General features: G+C 44.1%; 1 protein-coding gene and 1 long non-coding RNA gene across 4 annotated transcripts in view; one reads left to right on the forward strand and one right to left on the reverse strand.

Moving 5' to 3' along the window:
- Positions 1–14340, reverse strand: part of LOC111833152 (uncharacterized) — a 33802-nt gene extending 19462 nt beyond the window's left edge. Inside the window, exons 1-2 of the long non-coding RNA XR_002835688.2 lie at positions 13955–14340; positions 4273–5248 (exon numbers count right to left, since the gene is read on the reverse strand). This is a non-coding gene — a long non-coding RNA (uncharacterized lncRNA). The remainder of the gene's footprint in view (positions 1–4272; positions 5249–13954) is intronic.
- mpz (myelin protein zero) lies at positions 590–12301 on the forward strand. 3 transcript variants are annotated; one of them, XM_023791116.2, is made up of 6 exons: positions 590–784; positions 3629–3792; positions 3948–4161; positions 4321–4450; positions 5255–5303; positions 9270–9500. In XM_023791116.2, the coding sequence occupies exons 1-6, from the start codon at positions 739–741 to the stop codon at positions 9360–9362; spliced, it is 696 nt and encodes a 231-aa protein (XP_023646884.1). In that variant the 5' UTR covers positions 590–738; the 3' UTR covers positions 9363–9500. The 3 variants fall into 3 exon arrangements, with proteins under 3 accessions (XP_023646884.1, XP_023646886.1, XP_023646887.1); XM_023791118.2 differs by having other exon boundaries at positions 9195–9412; XM_023791119.2 differs by lacking the exon at positions 9270–9500 and adding an exon at positions 10135–12301 and having other exon boundaries at positions 591–784.
- Positions 14341–22003: the final 7663 nt, after the last annotated feature.

The following is a 22003-nucleotide window of genomic DNA, read 5'->3' on the forward strand; positions in this document are numbered from 1 at the left end:
CAGCTGCTTGCAGTGTTGCACCTTCGGCATTTCTCCGCACATTAACGGCTATCCCGCGTATTATTGTATTATTGCACTCTGCCTCTGTCCCAAATGAGCCGTACGGCTAATTAATGGATACTGTACATTGCACTATTCCCGAGTCCACTTGCAGGACCTCAGAGGCAGAATATGGCTGCATCTGGAGCATTAAGCAGGCCTTACACCTTACAGGGCGAGGGTCTGTCGCAGTGCCTGGGGTTCGAATGTAATAATCATACTGCCAGTGTAAATGGCTGGTCTGCCGGCAGTCTGTCATTCTATTCATCCTACCTCTTGCCTGAATGTACTGTTTTTGCTGCTAATTTTCAACTCGATATATTTTTTTCCATTTGTTCCCCCCCCCCCCCCCCCCACTTGGACATCATGTGTTTGTGCTGCTTTCACTTTTCTTGTGATCAATTACTGTTTGCGCTCTTGATTATTTGTCCGTGTGAAGCCCGTGTTTGAGTCTCAAGAAGAGGGGGCCACGAGGGGAGGGGGGAGGGGTGGGCTGGGGGGGGGGGGGGGCAAGTCACAGCAGAGGGTGTGGCTGGGTATAAACCCGGGCACAGAGGTGTCCTGCCTGGAAGCCCTTGGTCTTCACACCCTGAACATCACCCTCTCCAGCAGGACACACCTTCGGCTCACGGAGGGACTGAGTCACCCTTCTACCCTCAAGCGGAGGCACCTTGACTGCGTCGTGCAGAAGAACCCAGCATGTTAGCATTTTTGGCTTTGGCGTCCATCGCACTAGTAGGGATAGGTAACGTATTCCCCAATCTCTCTTCTCATCCAGTGAATCTTCTTTTCCATCTCCGAACTTCTTCATAGAGGCAAATGCTGTAACACTATCTGTAACGCATGCAGCCTTCAGCCCCGAGCTGAACCTGTCTTTGAGGTAAAACTTCTCCAAAGTTACGCTTAACTCTGACATGTTGGTATCCAGCTTCCCTGTCCGCGATGACTCAGTAACATCCGGCATAAGTGCTTGGCAAGGTGCATGATACTGGGTGCTCAGGTGTTCACATCTTCAAGCGCTGCCATTACTAATTAATAACTAACTATTTATAATTTATTGAAGTTTTTGCACTAACGGTTCTATTCCAAGGAATCAAAAGTAAATCACTATGTGTATACAGGAATGTATTTTATATGTGTTTATCACCACGGATGGATGGATGGATGGATGGATATGTATTCATTTAGTTGCTAATAAGCAAATAATGTTTTATATCTCTGCTTGAGCAAGTTATCCTCCATAACAGAGCGACCCCTGGGAATTTCGACTACAGCTGCCAAAAATCGCTCCTGGCTTTTCAGAATTAACTTGAACTTTGCGTAACGATACGTAAACTTACATAATGAAACGTAAGCAAGACAACATACAACACTAATATACACAGGATACACATGCGGACATAAGAAATTAGTGTTTTACCTTGAAGTTCTGGCAATATCTTTACTGTGCGTACTGTGATTACATGGTGCATATTTAGCCATAATTTGTGACTGCCACGGTTAAAGCTACAGTAGAGCATTTGTTTTCGATAACGGGGACTTTATGGTTTGTTTGAAGACCAGTACTCTAAATGATATTGTCTCTTCTTATTCACATTAAATATTTGGCAGTGTAACACACACACAAGCGTAACACAGGCCAAGATCTGACAGTATAGTAGAATTAAGTTGTGTTGTCATGGAAACCGAACGGCCGTCTCGAAAGAAGCGAAAACTAATGACGTTCTGCGGTTCAGTAGCCTGACAGAATAACGCCCGCGGTCGCCTTATAGTGATGCTAAGGGAATTTAAATGTTCTCTTTCCTTATTTGGAGATTAAAGGCATAATTCAACAGTCGTCAGAAAAACACAAGTGTATGATACATTTAATTATGTTATTTTGTGTATAAATAGCATATGACTCTGACTCTATTCCGCAAAAGGGCCTGTATTAGGGGGGTTATGTGTTCAGCATTATGAAGGGTTTTCCATTATCGTCTTTGCTTTGTTGACGACATTTCCGTAGATCTTATATTATTACTGCCGTTTTTCCTATGATTGATGTGGAAGGTGATAGCTCTTATCTCAGGGCCGTATAGGAAAAGCTGCAGATTAAAACCTACAGTAGACCGTGTTCACCACGGGAAGCTTTTAGCAGATCACACCTTCACCCGGCACAGGTACTGTTATGCATATACTTTGCGAATCAAAGTCAGGCTAACACATAGCCATCCCGGACGTCAGATGTGTTATATTCGTTACTGACTATATCACAGTCACACCTATGTCTGCAAGACTGCAGGGAGTCTCTTACCATTATAAATTTAGCTCGTTACTCCTCTCTAAGTAGTCATTGCTGACGGCACAGCACCGTAACTTATCGTGAGCACTGTCCTCGGCTCTAAGTAAGACACAACTGTGCTTTCTTGTTAGCCTGGCTGTATTGCTAATATCACACATGAAATAAAGCACAAATAAACACTACTGTATTTATACAGGCTCACAAAGCGTACGTGTCTCTCTCAAATCAACTAAAGCCAATGGATTTGGGTCTGAAAGAGGAAACGTATACTGCTAGAATTTATTCTATAGTATATCTTCTGTTCTTTTTTTAGTAAGATCTGCACAGAAAATTAATACACTAAAACCAGACTTTTGTTAACTTGGCTTATGATTTTAATATTTGAAAAAGCAGTTCAAAGTAGTCTAAGAGAATCTTCTATCAAATATGGTGAATGTAAAATATGAGATCACTTTATTTAGAAACATTTGAAGTAATATCAATTGAGTCATATTGTTTGCATGATTGTACAATAATTGCGCTGCAATTTGCAAAGGAATGAACTCATGTTTATGTAAATATGCCATATTACACTTAACCCTGAAGTGACTTTACACTAAAATTATAAGAAATAATGTTTGTATGTGCTTGTTTTTTAGATAAATGAAAGGACAGGGTTTTTATATAAGTGTAGGCAAAAATATTTATATAGCAAATTTAATACACAGAGGCAATACAAAATGTCTTACACGATTTAATAAGGATCAATTTAACTGGATAATTTAAAATCACAATTTAAACAATAGGCTAAAACCAATCCAAAGGGGAATTATAAGCGATTCTATTAGAGCTCTCAGTATTTTTTTTTCCTGTTTGAGGTCATGTTTATGCATCACGGTTGAAAAAAGGAAAACAACATGTGGACATGCACTGCACATTTCCCCACTTCTGCAGTGAAGAGCCACAGTTAATACCTTGCACCCAATTACATTTTCTTAATTTCACGAATTAGACTTGGTTTGCAGTTATTTTTGTCTCGCCTCATTACTGCTGCCAGCTTTGATGTATTCGAACGCCTCCACAAAAAACGCGCACTCCAATCGGTACCTGTTCACCTGCCAAAACTTTTTAAGCTATATCGAGAATAAAGTGCGCCAGAAAGTGCAAGAACCACCTTGAAGCTCATGCTTAAAAAATGTTTTTAAAACGACGTTATGAAAAACGAGGCGTCAACCTATATGATTTAACTGACATTAAATGCGAGTATAAGGGGGCGCCCGTAGCCTATCACTAATGCACCTACTTTTATTATTCCTGCTATTTCGGTAGCCCCGCAGTGCCAGGCTATCGTCATCTACACGGGCTGGGAGCGCCACGCCCTGGTCGGCTCGGACGTCCGGCTGTCCTGCTCGTTTTTCTCATGGCGCTGGACCTCCGAAGACGTGACTTTCTCCTGGAGCTACCGGCCCGACGGCTCCCGTGACAGCATCTCCGTACGTCTTCATTTATGCATGGCCCCCTATCAAAGTCACCGCTCCCTTCGTCTTTTATGCAAACTGCTCCCCAAACCAGCGCTTATTGACAGCTGATGAAATTCATGAGGTTAGAATTAATTGCCTGGCGCTCGTCCCGTTTTCTCGTCTTTCAGATTTTCCACTTCACCGGTGGCGCCCCCTATGTGGATAACAAGGGCCCGTTCCGGGACAGGCTGGAATTCGTTGGGAACCCAGGCAGACGAGACGGTTCAATCCTTATCAAGAACCTGGACTTCAGTGACAACGGAACCTTCACCTGCGACGCCAAGAACCCCCCCGACATAGTGGGCCGCCCCTCCAGCGTCCGCCTGCTGGTTTTTGAGAATTGTAAGGCTGGTCTCTCTGCGTAATCCCCCCCGTGCACTCCTTGCTTTATATAGTTATAATAATGCTTTGTTTACCATGGCAACGTGTGTAACCAAAAAGTGCCGATCTTACCTGTGGGGGTGGGCTCAAATAACACGCCCTTCTCTGCTTTTCTGTCAGTGCCTGTCCAAGCCGGTGTTATCACTGGGGCCATCATTGGGGCCGTTCTGGGCCTTCTGGTGCTGATCGTGGTGATCTACTATTTAATGAGGTTCCTTGTGGCTCGGCGTGTCTTCAACCTCAGTGTCAGGTGTGTACCGGGATTCTCCCGCCTCTCATTCCTTCCCCTGTCCAAACCCATATATCCCTTTATCTTTCTCTAACTCCTTTACAATTTTACTCGGCCTGACACACTTTCATATTCGGCATTTATTGAAAAGTCTCGAGATACTACGTATGTGTCACGGATCTGCTGGGCTGCTGCGAATGATTTCTACATGGAGGGGTGTTCTGACGTAAATCCCCCAGCCAGATAAAGCCGTGTCGCGGAGATCTGTCTTTCTATTGCCAGCAGGACTTTTCTAAAAGCATCAAGTTCCCAAACACTGTACTCCGTCATTACTTGAATCCTGCGGCTTTATAAAGCCGCGGCGAATCCTGTCGGAGAATAACTTGCTCTTCCGAATAACGTTTTAATGAAGTATTGTAGCAATAAATTATCTTCGATTTGTGAAGTTAATCTAAATTACCTCTGTCTCATGGGACGTATAGTCGTAATACCGAAATTAAAAGTCTTTTTTTGCAGTATGCAGTCCATAATACTATTCAGGCTACTTTTAATTTACCGTGCATACCTAAATTAACGATGTTTTTTTTTTTTTAACCTGATGGTTTTTATATTGCATGTGTTATTAGCGTTATGGTGTCTAATCATTCTAAATAAGGTAGCCCTGAACCCATCCCTGTATTTCCATGACAACACCTTCAGTCTACAACCTGGCCTAGGTTCCTCATAGCAATGGATTGACAAATCGATCCAGCGTGGTGCTTCTCGGCTGCCATTCCGCCATCGACCACTAGATGGCTAACACCCTTCATTTCTTATCTCCTGCAGCAAACACGGGAAGAAAGGGAAAGGTAAAGAGGGATCTCAACAGAGGCAGGTCAGTGTCAATCCGCCGTACAGATTACAAATTAAGGCAAAATGAAATGGGGCAGAAGGTGCCTAAAACCCCTTAATCCTTCAGACGACCTGGTAGTACGGACTCAGCCCAAACATCAGAGACACTGCTACATTTAGCTAACTTTTCACATCTCAGTGTATCTGCATGCAGTCACATGTCATCACATGATCAGAGCCAAGACTATGTTACAAGTGTTTCTGAACCCAGTCCCCGGGGGACCCCAAGACAGTCCACGTTTTTGCTCCCTCCCAGCTCCCAGCCAATCAAGAACACTGAATACCTGATACAGGTGTATTGAGACCGCGGAGGAAGCAAAAATGTGGTCTGGTGGAGTCCCCAAGGACTGCGTTGAGAAGCACTGTGTTAAAGCACACAGTTCATATCCAGGGCTTCATTTGATGAAGTACATATGTTAGAACAGGTTGAAGCGGCTACTTTGCCCTTCCTTGCTCCTCTATGCAAAGCTAATTTCACAAATGTATCAATGTTATTACATATTAGTGCATGAAGTCCAGAGTCCAAACTTCTTGTGAAATCAAAAAAGAGAGAAGGTTCTGGATAGGTAGCCCACAGTAACACAGGATTTCTGCTTTATGTTTGTTGTCACACCGTCTCGATGGTCTTGAGAGTAAAAAACACTCTGGGTACCTGATTCCTACAGAAAAGTAAAGTCTAGAGAAACTGCTCGCTGTGTCGCATATGAATGAATATTCAGGGCTCCATGTTGTTCAGTTTTCAAATTTTAGCCATCACTTAAGTCACCAAACACCAAAAACACGGTAAATGAAATTAAATAAAGGCTATAAAAGTGCAGTATTTGTATACATTTACTTTGTTACTTGCAAATATGAGTACAACATCCTGGGGGGCAGATGTATGAACAAAGATTAATGGTTCATTGTTGACATGCACTTTCCGAAAAGACTGTTTGCAATTTCCCTTACATTCAGTGTGAGCCAGTCTGGCACGACAATATGGGAGTGGACCAAACTTGATTATTGTGAACTTGGCATTCCTCTCTGGATGACTGTCCATGAAAATGATTAATCACTGGATTTATTTTTAATGTTCCAAATCCGGGTGAAAAACTGGTGGAATACTTCAGCATTAATAAGCTCAACGTAATATAATGGAGGGGGGAGGGGGGGTTCAGCTCTGCGTAAAGCAGGACCCCCCTAAATGAAAATAGAGCAGGGCGAGTGACCCCCTAGCACGCACGATCGCATGCGTATCTAAGCTTTAATATTCCTGTCTTCGGTAAGCCCCCCTTCAATATTGGTTGAAAACCGCTGCAACGTACTGAACAAAAATTATTCATGATGCAAGGAGCATGAAATGCAAACATAAGTAAATTACTTATTTTTAAGTGATAACAAACCAATGTAGACTCACAGTAGTATTGAGTTTTTGCATGAATATAAAATACTGAGTGATTTGGTGGTTGGCCACGGGTTGCAGGGTCAAGGGTTTACTTCCGGGTCACAGGTCAGGTATAACAGCTGTCATTATTCCTATCTCAGTATCTACCCAGACTAACCTCTTTGCCCTCCTCTCCTGTACACATTTAATCAGCTCCAATTTCTCTTCCTCTCCCCATCTGTCCTCTGTTTTGTTCCTCCAGGACACAGGGAAGTCTTCCTCTTTCTCCACAGGTGAACTGCGTAGAGCGATATAATACCGTTGTGCATTGGTCCGCAAATGTTGTTTGCTCTGCCACAGTGTACCCAGCATTCCCTGGGGAGGCGTAGAGGGGCCTTCCTTTCCGTTATTGCTGAATGAACAGTGGTAATGTCCTGGAGTGCCGTAACTTTCCTTCCCCAACCAGAGTCCCTCCTCCTCTCTCTCTTCTTTCCCATTCCCCAGACCTCCTTCTCTCCCTCCCCCCTTTTTCTGCGGCTGTTTTTTCTCCCAGCCTCGATTCCTTCGCTCTTTCTGTCCTCACGACTTAGTGTTACAGAATGATGCTACAGTAATAATGGAGAAATTTTATAATTTGGGAAAAATCCCCAGCCGCTTCAGTATCTAGCCACTGGGATTAGCTGTCTTAGTGACAGAGTGCTGGAATTATCTTAGGAGGGGCTTTGACGACTCAGACCACACAAACAAATGTGTTCTCCTTAGAAAATGTGTGTCGACGGTTTCATGTAATGCCAGTCCATTGAAATAATATTAAACGATGTACAAAATAACTAGTAAAAGCCCTTTGAAGATTTCATTCATTGCTGGACTGATTTTAAAGATCAGACTCAGAATGGGCAGAAGGTTGAAATGTTTAGGATTTGTCATATACTGAAAAATACACTGTATATCTGTGCAGTGAAATGCTGTTCCAGCTGCTGCCAGGACTATGCTTGAAGGGAAGTACGTAGTGCAAAGGAAAACGATAACATTTCACTTAACGGGGCACAAATACATAGTAATAACTCAGTTACTACTGAAGTACAAATCATGAACAAATATAGTTGCTGCTTGAGATAATGATGAATTAATATGAGATTAGTATGTAAATAAGACTTATTTTCTGGTTAATTAATAGGCCTACATAAGTAATAGCGTAATACTACATTATTTGTGCCCCATCCGGTACGGCATTACCAGAAAAACAAAAAATAAGAATAAATGAGATTAAAATACAGTCAGTCTTGCCACAACGCATGATATCACACTGCAAATTCATTATAACGCGACTGATATATTAGTACCCAAGTCCAAAAAAACACGGACTTGCATTTGCATATGCGCGATTTTCAGTTGGAGAGAAAAGCACTACACAAACTATAAAGCGATGTGGTCTTAGTGAGAAACACTACTTACACTCAAAAACAGCTATTCAAGTGAATGATAGTGATGTCCGATTTGTGAACAAATTGGTTTTTCGAACTGATTCTTTTCAGTGAAGTGCTCGAACTGCTTCTCAAATCTAAAATAACCAAACTTTTTGTACATCCACGTCATTGCATGGGTCAAAGTCTTAGATTGTAAAAAATCTAAAAATATTTGGCAAATTATCATAAAATAAGCACACAGCAACCTTTTTCAATTCACTTACATTTGCTTTTCATAGACTGTCTGAAGCCATCTTGCCTCAGTGCCCCTATGCATACAGTAATGCGTTATTACTTGTGCTGTGCATTGCCGACTTACGATAGCCAAAATGACGTTTCATGAACCATTTGCTGTACTTTCTGACTCCACTAGATGGTGCCCTTTGTTCAAAAAAAGGGCTCAAAGGATGCCCAAAAGTAAACCAAGAGCACCATCTAGTGGGGCAAGAAAATACAGCAGATGGTTCATGAAACAATGTTTAGGCTATCACAAGTTAGCCAGTTCGTTATGTTGGGTTGAAGTGGTTTCTAGGCAATTCTCCTGAAACTCATAAGACCCAAAGGAGATGTTAATGATCTAATTTATTAATGTATTATTATTATATCTTATTAAAAATGCATATAATTACATTATTGGCCACTGGTATCACTGTGTATTAATTAATTCATTTTGTTTACTTAAGTTTAACTAAGTTTTAGAATCTTATTCCCCTAGCCCAATTTTTCCCATTGGATATGTATAATTTAGTACGATATTTAAGTGAACGTAAGGTTTTTCAGGAACACATTAGTCGCATCGTAGCAGGACTGACTGTAACAATAAAAATGAGCCTACTGCAGAGTTAATTAAAATAGAGAGCAAGGAAATGGAAAATATTTGTTGAGATGGTCTGAGGGTCAGGCGTGCGCCATGTGTGGGAAGGCGTGTTAGCAATGCCGGCACACGCGTGTGCCTGCTGCTGATGGGCGCGGAGGTCATGACACATCATGCTCTCTAACTGACGGCTCCCTGTTTTGTCCCCTTCCCTCCTCCTTCCCCCCACAGCCCCGGAGAACGCCCCCCTTCTCTTTCCTTTCCTCCTAATGTGACTCTCCCCGTCTTCCCCGCTCCTCTCCCCAGGGCCCTGTCCTCTACGCCACCCTGGACCAGTCCAAGCTGAAAGCCTCGGCCTCCGAAAAGAAGAAGCAGGAGTCGCGCAAGGATAAGAAATAGGATTCGGGGAGCAGAGAGCTAGTGGCCCTGGAGAAACCCCGCCCAAACCAGTCCAAATCCCAGAAACAGAAACCAAAACCTGAGGGGGAGCAGGGGGCAGGCCAGTCACCCAAGGGGGGCAGGGTTCTGATGACCATTGAACTGGAGCTGACCAAGGGGGAGAAGGTCAAGGAGGGGGAGGGGAGCATGCCTAAATCGCCAAGCTTTTTGGCCCAACTCACCAGCAAACTGACTCAAAAATAAACCTTATGGGGGGGGGGGGGGCAAGGAGGGAGTTAGGGCTTGACGTCAATGAGACAAAGGGGTGGGATGCGCCATAGGGCCCCCATCAAAGAGCAGATCGGCCCAGATTTGGGCAAATACATCAGAATACAGCCCAGTTCAATCCTCTTTCATCCGAGCTAAAGAAAACATTCCGCTAAAATTCATGGAAACTACGCCAACTGTTCACTTTAAGAGCTGTCATACCTACTACCGAAAAAAATTTACTAAACGTCTAAAACTTGCACCTCAGGTTGATCCATTAATCCACCTGCGGATGTTTTTCAGGCCTCGCTGTGCGAACTCGGAATACACGTGTATCGTACAGTGAAAACTCAACAACAATCATCTTCTCATTAGGTCAATGTGAATTTGGAGCAGATGCTTATCTTTGTTTTCGTTTATATATGTAACATCTTCTTCCACTTCATTCAGCTGAAATGGTTGGCAACCATAAGTATTAATTTTCCACAATCTCTCTCTCTCTTTTTTCTCTCTCTCTCTCTGATAGATATTCTGAGTCCCTTTTTTCCGAGCACTGACTGGCGCCTGGCTTCGACTCGCCCCCCCAACCCCTCCCCCACACGATACTTAGCCTCACTGATGCTGTGGCAACATGCCACTCCAGCTCCATCCCAAAGACCTAACCCCACCCCCTGACATATCACACCTGCCCACACCGGTGTCTGATTGGGTGAGTCCACACTCCTCCTGACAGCAAGCTTCCTAACCCCACCTCCCGAAGTAACAGCTCCGCCTCTACACCGGTGTCTGATTGGGTGAGTTGACACACCCCCCACCCCCGACTTACTTGATTCCTGTCCGATATTCCCGGCAAAGCTGCCAAAAATGTGGCGCCTCCTTCCAAACACACAGAGAGTGGCTATTTTCTTAAGCGGGTCGGTCTGTGACAAGTTAAAGGTGCTCAGAGAGACAGCCAGTCGGCCATTTTGAATGGCTTCTGGTGGGTCTTTCATAGTCTCTTTTTGATTCTTTATTTACCTCAATGACAGGTTACCTTGCTTTCAGAGGAAGCTGGACGTTAGAAGAGGGTTTACGTATGTTAAACAGGGTTATATTGGCAATTCCCACCGTCACATATCTGAGGAAGTGTTAGAACGACTGCATGTCTGTCAGGCGGAGTCTGGCTCTGTGACTCCCTGAGGCGTCGCTCGGTGCCAGTGACTGAGAACTACAAAATGACGTCAAAACTGGCCAAAAAGGGGTGTCCATTCATGGAAAAGGCGGAGACTGGAAGGGCTTTAGTGGTACACAGCTCAGACTCCACAGCAGGACTATAGGCACCCGAATCTGTCAGACTCCTCAGATTATTACTAGTAAGAACAAATATTTTCATACTTGTATCACTGTATCAATTCTAAAGAAACACAGCCGTCTTAAGCTGGCCCACAGTTGGATGTGAAGTCACTGCTGAACAGTGGCATGTGTTTCTGTTTCCATTTTGACGTCTCCCCTCGCCTCCCCCACTCAGGCTTACACATCCTGTAATTCTCCTCTCCCACCCCCACCCCCCCCGTCATTGACCCCCCCTGCCCCCCTCCACCCTCTCACCCCCTTTCTGCTGGTTAGAAAAGCCCCGACGCCCCAGCTCCTTGACCTCTTCAGGTCCACGTTCCGATCAGATCCCCCTTCCGTTACCCGTTACCGTGATGACGCCCAAAAACGAGGCCCTAATTCAGCTAGCTCTCTGCCGGTCACAAAGTCCGTGTGTTTATGTATGTGTGTCAACAGACTGTAAAACAATTAAAGATAAAAAAGCGTTTGTGCATGTCATCATACATAAAGCAAATAATGACAGATAGACATTTTACATGTGTATAAAAAAAAAATGTTTGCAAGAGGCAGAAATGTAATAGTATTTAATGATATTTAATGATATTTCTGTCCCTCATTTTGATGGCTCAGAAAAACGGATCCCTTTGGCTGTTTTGTGGATGAATGTAGTTTCAGGAGATGTTGTTGCTCACCTGCTGTGTATCCATTCATGGGCCATGGTGAAGAAGATGAAGACGAAGAGGGATTGGGGGTCTCACATTCTAACCGTAGATCTACGGTGCTGATCATGCTCCGGATTGATCTGAGAGAGCTTGCAGCGGATAGTTTTGGGAGAAAAATACTTTCCCTGTAAATCCAAGCCAAAGTCCATATTTATCACCAGCGAAAGAATTTTCCTCAGCCAGAACTTCCAAGCCATACTGTCTTTCTCCCGGAAACCAAGATGGCTGATATCTGAGCACAGGTGGTTGTGGGTAATGTAGTAGAATTACACTCCTGAGTGGGGATTAAATTGACCATAGTGAACATATGCCTTATTGTGATAGCCACAGTAGATTTGCAGCATTTTCTCCCTGTGGGACTTCCCCTCATCCACAGTCCAGCCACACGGATGTCCGACGTATGAGTAGATACTTAAAATGTCTTGAAATCTTTGTGTTGTGTATGTTTTATTTTCTTCATCAGGATTGATAACTTTGCAACACTCCTTTATTTTGTCAAACCAATAGTCAGTCATTAACAGCTTCCTTTTTTACATTTATTTTTAGTCTAACAGAAAAAAGTTACTAATTTTCTTGGTATATGAAATTTGTTGTAAAAAGAGTATAAAAACAATAAACTGGGTTGTAAAATGGAAAGAGAATAAAACCGATTGAACAGAACGACGTGGCTGTTGTGCTTCATGTTATTGTTTTCTGGAAGACAGGGGAATTTATCACAGTGAGGGTGAAGCAGCACAAATGCGGCGTGTGAAACGTGTGGCTTGGATCTTTAGCAGGTCCTTTAGCATAAGAAACTGAAAGCGCTGCATGCGTGGGTGTGTGCATGCGTGGGCGTGTGCATGCGTGGGTGTGTGCATGCAGCTTTTTCACAGAATTACTAGTTTTAAATATTCATAAAAAGTGAGGAAGCAGAAACTTCCAAATGAGGAACTATGTGGGCAGCTAAAACTGTTTGCAGTGGTCCATATATCGCGCGATTCATCGGCACGATTCTGGAGCTGTGACATTTTAAAAATGGGACCGTTATACTCCCCCTTTTGTTGAAAAAAATTACAGACAATCGGATAAGTGAGTTTTTAAACAAGAACCCAGTGTCCATGCTGCGGGAAATCAAAAGCCAGACCTATGGCCACCACTGATTTACAGACATTTTAAAAAGAGAACAAAACTAAAAAACACAAGAAATGAAAATAAGCACAAAAAATATAAAATGCATGCCATTATAAAATGAATAAAATGACTGAAAATATGTCGGCGTTTTGTTTTTTGGTGTTTTCTCAATCAGAATATGTACTCTCAACTGCACAATAATAAGAGAGAAGTACTGAGAAATACTGCAGTCCAAGTACTAAAAACATGATGTAAATAGTGAAAATAAGTTATGTCATTTAATTAGTGTTATTTTTAGTCAAAATTGAACAATAATTAGTCATTTGTGGTCAAAACCAGAGCATTCTGAGTACTTAATACTAGTCTGATAACTATCAACTGTGTCCAGGTCTCAATGGAGAGAAGATGGGGCTAAAACTGAATGTTTAATATGTTGAAGGTGTTAAGCACTTGAAGGTTATTGTTTGAAGATTTACAAATCTATGTAAAATGTATCAAATTGTTTAATTTGATGTAAGTTGTAATTTGATGTGTGTATATGTGTGTATGTGTGTGTCTGTGAGTGTGTGTGCGTGCGTGTGCCTGCGTGTGTGTGTCTGTGAGTGTGTGTGCGTACGTGTGCGTGTGTGTGTGTGTGTGTGTGTGTGTGTGCGTGCGTGTGTGTGAGTGTGTGTGTGTGTGTGTGCGTGTGTGTGCGTGCGTGTGTCTGTGTGTGAGACTGAGAGAGAGAGAGCCTTCCTGGAGAGCAGCTCCTGTTTCCAAGCTGCTTAGTCAGAGTCACCTAGCGATTTGTTGGTCTGAATGAAACATTTTGCATATGGAAGCCCACAGGGTGTTCAACCCCCCCCCCCCACCGCGGAGCAGTAACAGAGTATCACGTACGGACAAGGGACCTGGGAGCATTTCAAGGGAACAGCAAGGACTCCCCCCTCCTGAGCTGGAAAGCAAAGCGCATTCTCCCGCAGCCCATGCAGGAATACGTATGCGCAGGGAGGCTTGTTCATTCTGCAGTAGCACTTAATGAATTTAAAGCCAGACACCCCGTCTGCGCAGATGCGCTGTTCCTGTCTCCTGCTGATAAAATCACGCTGCATATAGCCAGTTCCTTTCCACGCTGCCATCAATGGGATTTAAAATAAAATCACCAGTTTGTACAGAAGTTATGAATCACTATAACGGCAACTGAGCCGGGCGGGGACTGACCTCACGGGTTCGCTGTTGCCGCTCCCTGCAGAAAAATACAGTAAACAGTTTGGTGTAAGATCTCCATGGAGAGACGCTCTAGGGCCCTGGGATACTGCTGCTGGTTGTCCATCTGGCTAATGGTGTAACCGTCTGGGTCAGTGGGGTGAAAATCACCTCCACTGGGAAACATGAGAACCGCGATTCTTTTTTTTTTTTCTCCGCAGGCGTATTAGCATGCAGGTATTAGAGTCTAACATCAAAAGATCACTAATGTGCCAACGTAATTAGCTATAGTTTTTGATGTGCGTGGTGTTAAGTGTCGTAAACATCCATCCATCATCTCATTAATAGCAATTTGCTGATTAGAAATTCCTCGTGGGAGCTATCCGGTGTGGACTACCGCAGTCGGGATGCCGCTCTGCTGCAGGCTGCTTACACGCAGGGGAGGACACTGGCAGCTCCAGAACGCCGTGTCTTCGGCCAATGGGAGGGCTGCGGGGAACCCAGAGACAGGCATGAAATAGTAATACGACTCCCTGACGCACCGAGATGCAGAATGCGGAGTGCGGCCTGCTGAAGAAAACAGCGCAGACCAGCGTGATCTCCAGGGTGGTCTATGCTGGTTAGTGCTGGTTCGGAGCTGATTAGTGCTCATGAAGCTGGTCCACCAGCACCAAAACACAACATATGCTGGTTTAAAACCAGTATGCATCATGCTGGTCATGCAAAATTCAATTTCCGTATGTACTTCAGTGTATCGTGTATTTTGTATTTTGCTGGTTTCTACTAATAGAAATCGCCCAAACAGTACCCCCCTCCCTGAAAATTTTACATTTTCAAAGGCCCTTGTCAAGTGCTGGGCTTCCTGAATCTGTCGGGGTGTCCATACCCCTCTGACGCCCCCCCCCCCCCCCCCCCACCCCCAAGCATGGCGATACTTTTGATGCAGCTACGTTTGTCTAAAGAGGATCTAGAGATGAGATATTTCCCTCTGAATGCCCCCCCATCGCCCAGCAGGGCATCTGTCTTCCACTCCTTGTGTTCCACATTGCATGGGAGGGGCTCCCCCCCCCACCCCGTTCTGCATATGCGTTTGGAAGATGGATGAATAACCTTCTTTGATATCAGTCTCCATGAGAAAGCTTACCTTCATAGATAGCTTTCTGCTATATCGATAATCGTGTTTCTGGTAAATGGGAGAGAAAGGCAGTCCCAGAGGACTCTTCCACACGTTGGTTTTGGGCTGACACCCACAGCTGACACCCAGGGCTGACACCCAGGGCTGACACTCAGGGCAGACACCCAGGGCTGACACCCATGACCCTCAGGGGCTTGTCCACACCCAAATGCGAACGGGTCATTTTCACCTTCGGAGTTGACGGGACAGGAGAAACCATCTTGCTATGTTTGCACACAAACTTGTGCTTGAGTTTCCAGAGCACTGCAAAGCCACAACTGTCAGCCCAGCACCCTGAGATATGAATATTTCCATACAGTGGACAACTGATAAAAAAGTTTTATTGCCTCACTCTTGCCGGTAACATAAATTCAAAATATCCAACCACCAAAGAATAAATGGATATTATGAGATGTGAGGATTTATGGATTTATGCGTGAGTAGGTGTATTTGTTTACCTGCCATTCTCCTACGCATTTCCACTTTGGAACGCAAACAGAACATAACGCATATTCCACAACACATTCAATTAAATTTACATAAACATGGATAGCAGGAAAATCTATGTGTGAGTCAATATCAATAATCATAATACTGATGAATGATATTATGTGTTCCAAGAATAAATGCATGCTAATTATGGGTAAGATGCCAAGTGAGGTGTGGGAGATGTTCTTCCGGACACGATGTTCTTGAACTGGCTCCATCTGGTGGACTTTAGTTATACAACATGCTCTATGTTTAGCATTCAACTCGACCAAGTCCCAGAACAGTATTTCCCAACCTGGTCTTCAGGAACCCCCATCTGTGCTCCCTCCCAGCCCCCAGAAACGTGGACTTTCTGGGGCTTCCCCACAATCAGTTTGGGAAACACTGTCCTGGAAGAAGCAATCAAACTCACGAAGCGTTAAACTCATGAAGCATCGTTGCTGATGTATTTCAGAAAACAAGCCAGATTTAAAGATGCTTAATCACAATGGTTGCAGTGTATGACAGTTATATTTAAAATCATTTGCAGCGGACAGACTGATGGATTTAAACAGGGATTCTGTAGAACAAATGACGATTACTAGTAATTATTCTAAATCTGTAAATGTTTATTTATTTCTATAAACCTACAATATTGTAGTTTCAGGACACTCTATTTGTGTGCTGTGCACCATTTAAATCTGTTTGCACCATGTTCACTTGCTTGCACTATGTCTACTCTGTCTGTTTGACACTGTATGTATGCTTGTCTGTGCATGACATTCTTGCTGCTATATGCACCAGAATTTAGAAGTAATAATTATACACAAGAATACTAATCTCGAGGTGAAAAATTTAAGAGCTGCGTTTGTCTCAGGCTGCAGGTTATTTGCCGCTGTACTTGTTGTCTGCGGGGGGGGGGGGGGGGGGGGGGGGGGTTTACGGTGTCATTATTTGAGGTGGTTTTAAGGACAGTGACTTTTCTGCAGTTCAAATATAGCACCGAAATAAGAAGCACTACTAGGAATAGTCCCACAATCAGGCCCTGACCTGTCCCTGCATCACTACAGCACTGCATTCCTTTATCCACCACATTCTCCAAAAAAACAAAATACTTTACTGTTCATATAACAACAGATTAATAGCAGGTAACATATACACAAAAATTCATACTGAAGTTTCTGTGGAAACTAGCCACCCCCAACTCCCCCCCCCATTTTGTATCTAACCCTTCTATTTATGTACGCTGTAATTTTGTCTATAAATGTAATGTAGTAACATTGCAGTTTTATAACCATATAATTTAAGGTTTAAATAGCCTCATACTTATCTGCTTCTATTTGAGTGAACAGTAAATTAATATACTAATCATAACACATGCCCGTTCACTGCTGTGCCGTGTTTTTGAAAGCAGATGTGCAGCCGTACCTTATATCTGAATGCCATTTTATAATGGAATGCTGACAATACCCTATATAAATCTCCCTTCTGTCATTGATGTACATATACATACGATACGACTACAAAATTTCCAGGACTCGATTCTAGCACTTTTACGCAGATTCACTTAACATGATATTTCTGGAGTAATAAGCTTTACTCATGGTCCAAAAAAAATAGGTCCTAAATTTCAATCTGCGTTAGAATTAAGCCAATGTGAAAGTAAAGTATGAATGGCCATTCCCTCAACATGAAGAAAACAAACAACGCACGACTGTTTATAAATGTGTCCTGGGTCACAGTGACTTTATTTCAATCTGTCCCAGCAGAAACACTGCTGTTGTTACCCTGTAGATGGGGCCTAGATAAGAATTTAACAGGAGTCGGGTTCTATGAACATAAGAAACATAGTAATGTCACTTCAGATTAAAAGCATGTGCTACAAGGATATAATAAACCAGCGACAGAAATAAAGTCAATCGAGATCATAAACTGAAACGAACCGAAACAGAAAGAACACAAGTAATTATATAAAACTAAAAAAGATCTCAGCCAGCATGTATAAATGACTTAACATACCAAAATAATCCCCCGTGCAACTCAGATGTAGAACATATACTTACGGCATTCAGGAGCAATGTCAATGTCAACTTTATTATCATTATGCATGATGAACTGAGGTAGGAGACTCTTCAGTGCTACATAATAATAACAACAATAATAATAATAAGTAGAAGAAAAAGAAGAAGAAGGAGGAGGAGGAGGAGGAAGAGGAGGAGAAGAAATAGCATCGGTTTAGAAATAATGCCAGGATTAGTGTTGAAAACATGATGCAGGAGAGGAGTTATGTCTGTACCGGGAATGAGATGCGTCCTCGTTCGAGAGTCTGCTATCCCTTTCTGAGGAGATGATTATGATTGTCTCCCCTTTCCTGCCCTGAACAGGCAGCTTATAAATGATTAACGTTGTAAAGTCCCTGAATCCCAGGCAGACAACAAGTCCAGCTGTATCAGATTGAATCAAGCAGCCCTGCCAGTTTTGGCCATGACCTGAAATCACTGTTTTTTTATATACAGTATCTTAAATGTTGAACAGAACTGGTGACAAAGAGCAGCCGTCCGACACCCACTGGGAATGAGTCCGACTTACTGCCGGCGATGCCATCCAAACTCTCACTCCGGGTATATAGAGACCTGATGCAATAGCTATAGACCCCATACTCTATATTCCTGAAGCACCGACCACAGGTCCCCACAAGGATTGGTATCTGTCCAGCCCTGTCCAAGGTATGACCATCAGATGGACCCTCCTATCCAGTAGCCCGGCAAAGACTTTCCCAGGGAGACTGAGGAAGGGTGATCCTACTGAAGACGGAACACATCCTCCGGTCCCCTTTCTTAACTTTTTGGGACCCACACCCTAGGCTGCCAATCCAAGGGCACTGCCCCCAACCTTCTAAGCATTCTGCTTAGTCTGCCAGTACCAGTCAGGAGTCCCAGAAGCTAACCAAGCTTGGAAGGCCTTCTTCTTCAGCCTAGGGGTCCGATTCAATGATCTCAGGATGGCGTCTTTGCGTTTTGCAGATGATGTGGTCCTGTTGGCTTCACAGGGCTCTGACCTTCAGCATGTACTGGGGGCGGTTTGCAGCTGAGTATGAGGTGGCCAGGATGAGGATCAACGCCTCCAAGCCTGAGGCCATGGTTCTCCACTGGAAACGTGTGGACTGCCCCACCCAAGTTGGGAATGAGTAATTGCCTCAGGCGGAGGAGTTTAAGTATCTCAGGGTCTTGTTAATGAATGAGGGAAGAAGGGAGCAGGAGATCGACAGATGGATCGGTGCGGCTTCAGCAGTGATGTGGACGCTGTACTATTCTGTTGTAGTGAAGAGGGAGCTGAGCCAGAAGGCAAAGCTTTTCAGTTCACCAATCACCTATGGTCACAAGCTTTGGGTAGTGACCGAAAGAATGAGATCACAGATGCAGAAATGAGTTTCCTTTGCAGGGTGTCTGGAATCAGTCTTTCAGACAGGGTGAGGAGCTCGGACATTCGGAAGGGGCTCAAAGGAGAGCCACTGCTCCTCTGCCTTAAAAGGAGCCAACTGAGGTGGTTCCAACATCTACCTCTGCCTCCTGGATGCCTACTTGGGTAGGTGTTCTGGGCAGGTGTTCTCCAGGAGGAGAACAAGGGCAGACCCAGGAAATGCTGGAGTGATTATATCTCTCTGCTGGCATGAAAACACCTTGATATTTCCCAAGGAGCAGCTATAGGAGGTGGGTGGAGAGCAGGAAGTCTGGGGATCCCTGCTCAGACTGCTGCCCTTATGAGCCAACCCCGGATAAGCAGCGGATGGATGGATGGATGGATGGATTTTTAACGTTCCAACTTGTTTTGCTATGTCGGTTTGATCTATAGCTCTGATCATTCATCCTTGTGTAGGTTTGAGAAGACAGAGCTGCCTTCCTTTCATTTAGGTGAACGTTAAAACTGAAAGACTTTATCAAAAAAAACATGGTATATTTTTTTTTAAATTAGCTTGCTTAAAATGGTCAGTCAACGGTGACCGACAAAACAAGCTTTACTGAATAAGTCTCGGTTAAAGAACAATTAATTAATGCAATGCAATAGATGAATTTAAACCACTGCTGCTGAAGTTGAGATTAAATGAATTACGGGTTCCAGATGACAAATCAAAAAAGCAAAACACAGAAAAGTTAGAGCTCAGTAAATTATTACTTCTTTGCCATAATGAACCACAGGCCAGATAATACTTGAACCTTTAATGTTATTCGATTATAACACAATTGAGGAAATCGTCCTTTGAAAATTAAAGGATCAGAAAAGATTTTTGCCAAAAGTGTCTTTATTCGTGCACAGACATCCTCCAAAAGCCACTAGGAATGAACATTTACTGCTTAGGGACAAGATGAAAAGAGGGTTAGGACACAGAATTCCCTGCTCAGAGATCCTGGACAAAATGATTAGTGTCTTTCCCTAGATTTTTGAGAAGATGAAGGTGTTACGGGGAGGGTGAGTGAAATGCTGATCCTTTTTATCAGGGGAATCGATACTAGGCGCAACGCAGACTGGGCAGCGAACATGTGGAGCTCATCGCTGGCGTGCTGATGACAGAGCTGTGAAGGGACAGAGCTATCTGTGGCAGGCAGGCCAGGCATCGTCAGAGGACTGTAGTGTGGTAAGGACAGGAGCAACCAGCAGAAGAGCCTCCAGCTTGCATTAAGGGTCCCAAGCGAGCACATTAACAACAGACCCAAGACTCAACAGACTGGCCCTGCAGGCATGAGTCTCAGCTGGGACACAGCGAGGAACAATCTGGGTAGAAAGTCCTCCAGCAGAGATGTCTTTTCCTGAGAGGGAAAACGCTCTGGGGGATCGTCTTGACAAGTAGCAGACGTATGGGCACCTGCATCTATCAAATATCTAGCAGGGTGTCCCTCTTCCCTGCGGTACACAGCCAACGGGAGGGGGCAGGAAACCGCGGGGGAGACTCGGGCTTCCGGGGGAGTAAGCGTGGGCTGGGGGACTGAAGTAGAGGGTGACTCAGGAAACATGTTGACAGAGTTACAGACCGTCCGGCCCGAGAAGATTGTAATCCATATTGACATGATGTTTTTCTATAGCTCTCTAATCAGTACTGTATCAAAATCAAGTGCAATGAACACAGTACCAAATCGAATTCAAGCACTTCAGTAATAAAGTAACAGGCACAAGTCAAAGAAAGCAGTATTCTGGCTGTGACCTTCATTCTTCAAACTGTGATGGGAGTCCCATGCACACCGGAAGAGCAGAGTGAGACCGATTCAGGGCAGCACTAGAATGGATTTCAGAACCCCCCCCCCCACCTGCTGTCCAGCCTGGTTCCCAATCTGGCTTCATAGATCTGATGACTGGGTACTGGGATGTGCGTCACAGCATCAAAGGGTCTTGTGGAAATAACCGTTTGAAAATGAGATGACCGGCTAAGTAAACCGCTGGCGACACATCAGCCCCCGCAGCCAAGCTTCACTGCCGGTCCCACCCAGAACGCAGAAGCTGCGGCAGGCACTGTTCAGGGTGAAGCGGAATTGGCCAGTGGGGGGTTTGTCCAGTGGGGGGGTTAGGGTCTATGAAGCTTCCTTCACTCCACAAAGGCCTGGACCGGCTCTGCTTTGCTGGGGGTGTCTATTGACAAAAGGGGGAGGGGGGGGGGACAGATTCCCTAACAGCCACAGGAAGGAAATACAGAGGTTTATACAGGGAAATGCACATATAATATAACACCAGTATGAACATTCACCTTAAAAATGTCCTCCTTTACAAAACAATGTTATACCTTCTGTAATGTTGTACAGAAGCAATTATTGCCATAGTTCTCACCTATTGTGATGCTGTTTACAGTATCTTTTCAATTTTGTTCCCAGTACCCTGCCGTGTGTCCCAATCCGGTCCTTGGGGACCAACAAGCGGTCTACATTTTTGCTCCTTCTCAGCTCCCTACTGGACTGTGTGGACTGTCTGGCTGGGAGCTGGGAGTGAGCGAAAACGTGGACCGTCTGTGTATTGGGAAACACCAGACCGCTTTGAGGAACGCCGCACTATCTACATCGCAATGGGAACGTTTACGCTACAAGGCCACGGTCTTTGACCATGATGGAATTATAACAACATAGATAGATAGATAGATAGATAGATAGATAGATAGATAGATAGATAGAGGGTGTGAACTCGCAGGAAGTGTGCAAACTCCAGAAGTAATGCCTGGTTCCTAGAATCCAGGAAGGATGACACACCAGCAATTACCACCAGCCATTTGTTAGAATGTATACATCATATACAATGGTATGAAGTATGGCGATATGAGAGCTTGATGATGTGTTCCTCTCACGGTAGAATGTTACAGAATGATAATCCATTATAAGTGACATATGCGACGTGCAGTGTGCTGTTTCATTAATTACCAGTGCCCATTACAGTACTAGACATGA

This window comes from Paramormyrops kingsleyae, chromosome 4, assembly GCF_048594095.1.
Source record: "Paramormyrops kingsleyae isolate MSU_618 chromosome 4, PKINGS_0.4, whole genome shotgun sequence".
Classification (NCBI taxonomy): domain Eukaryota; kingdom Metazoa; phylum Chordata; class Actinopteri; order Osteoglossiformes; family Mormyridae; genus Paramormyrops; species Paramormyrops kingsleyae.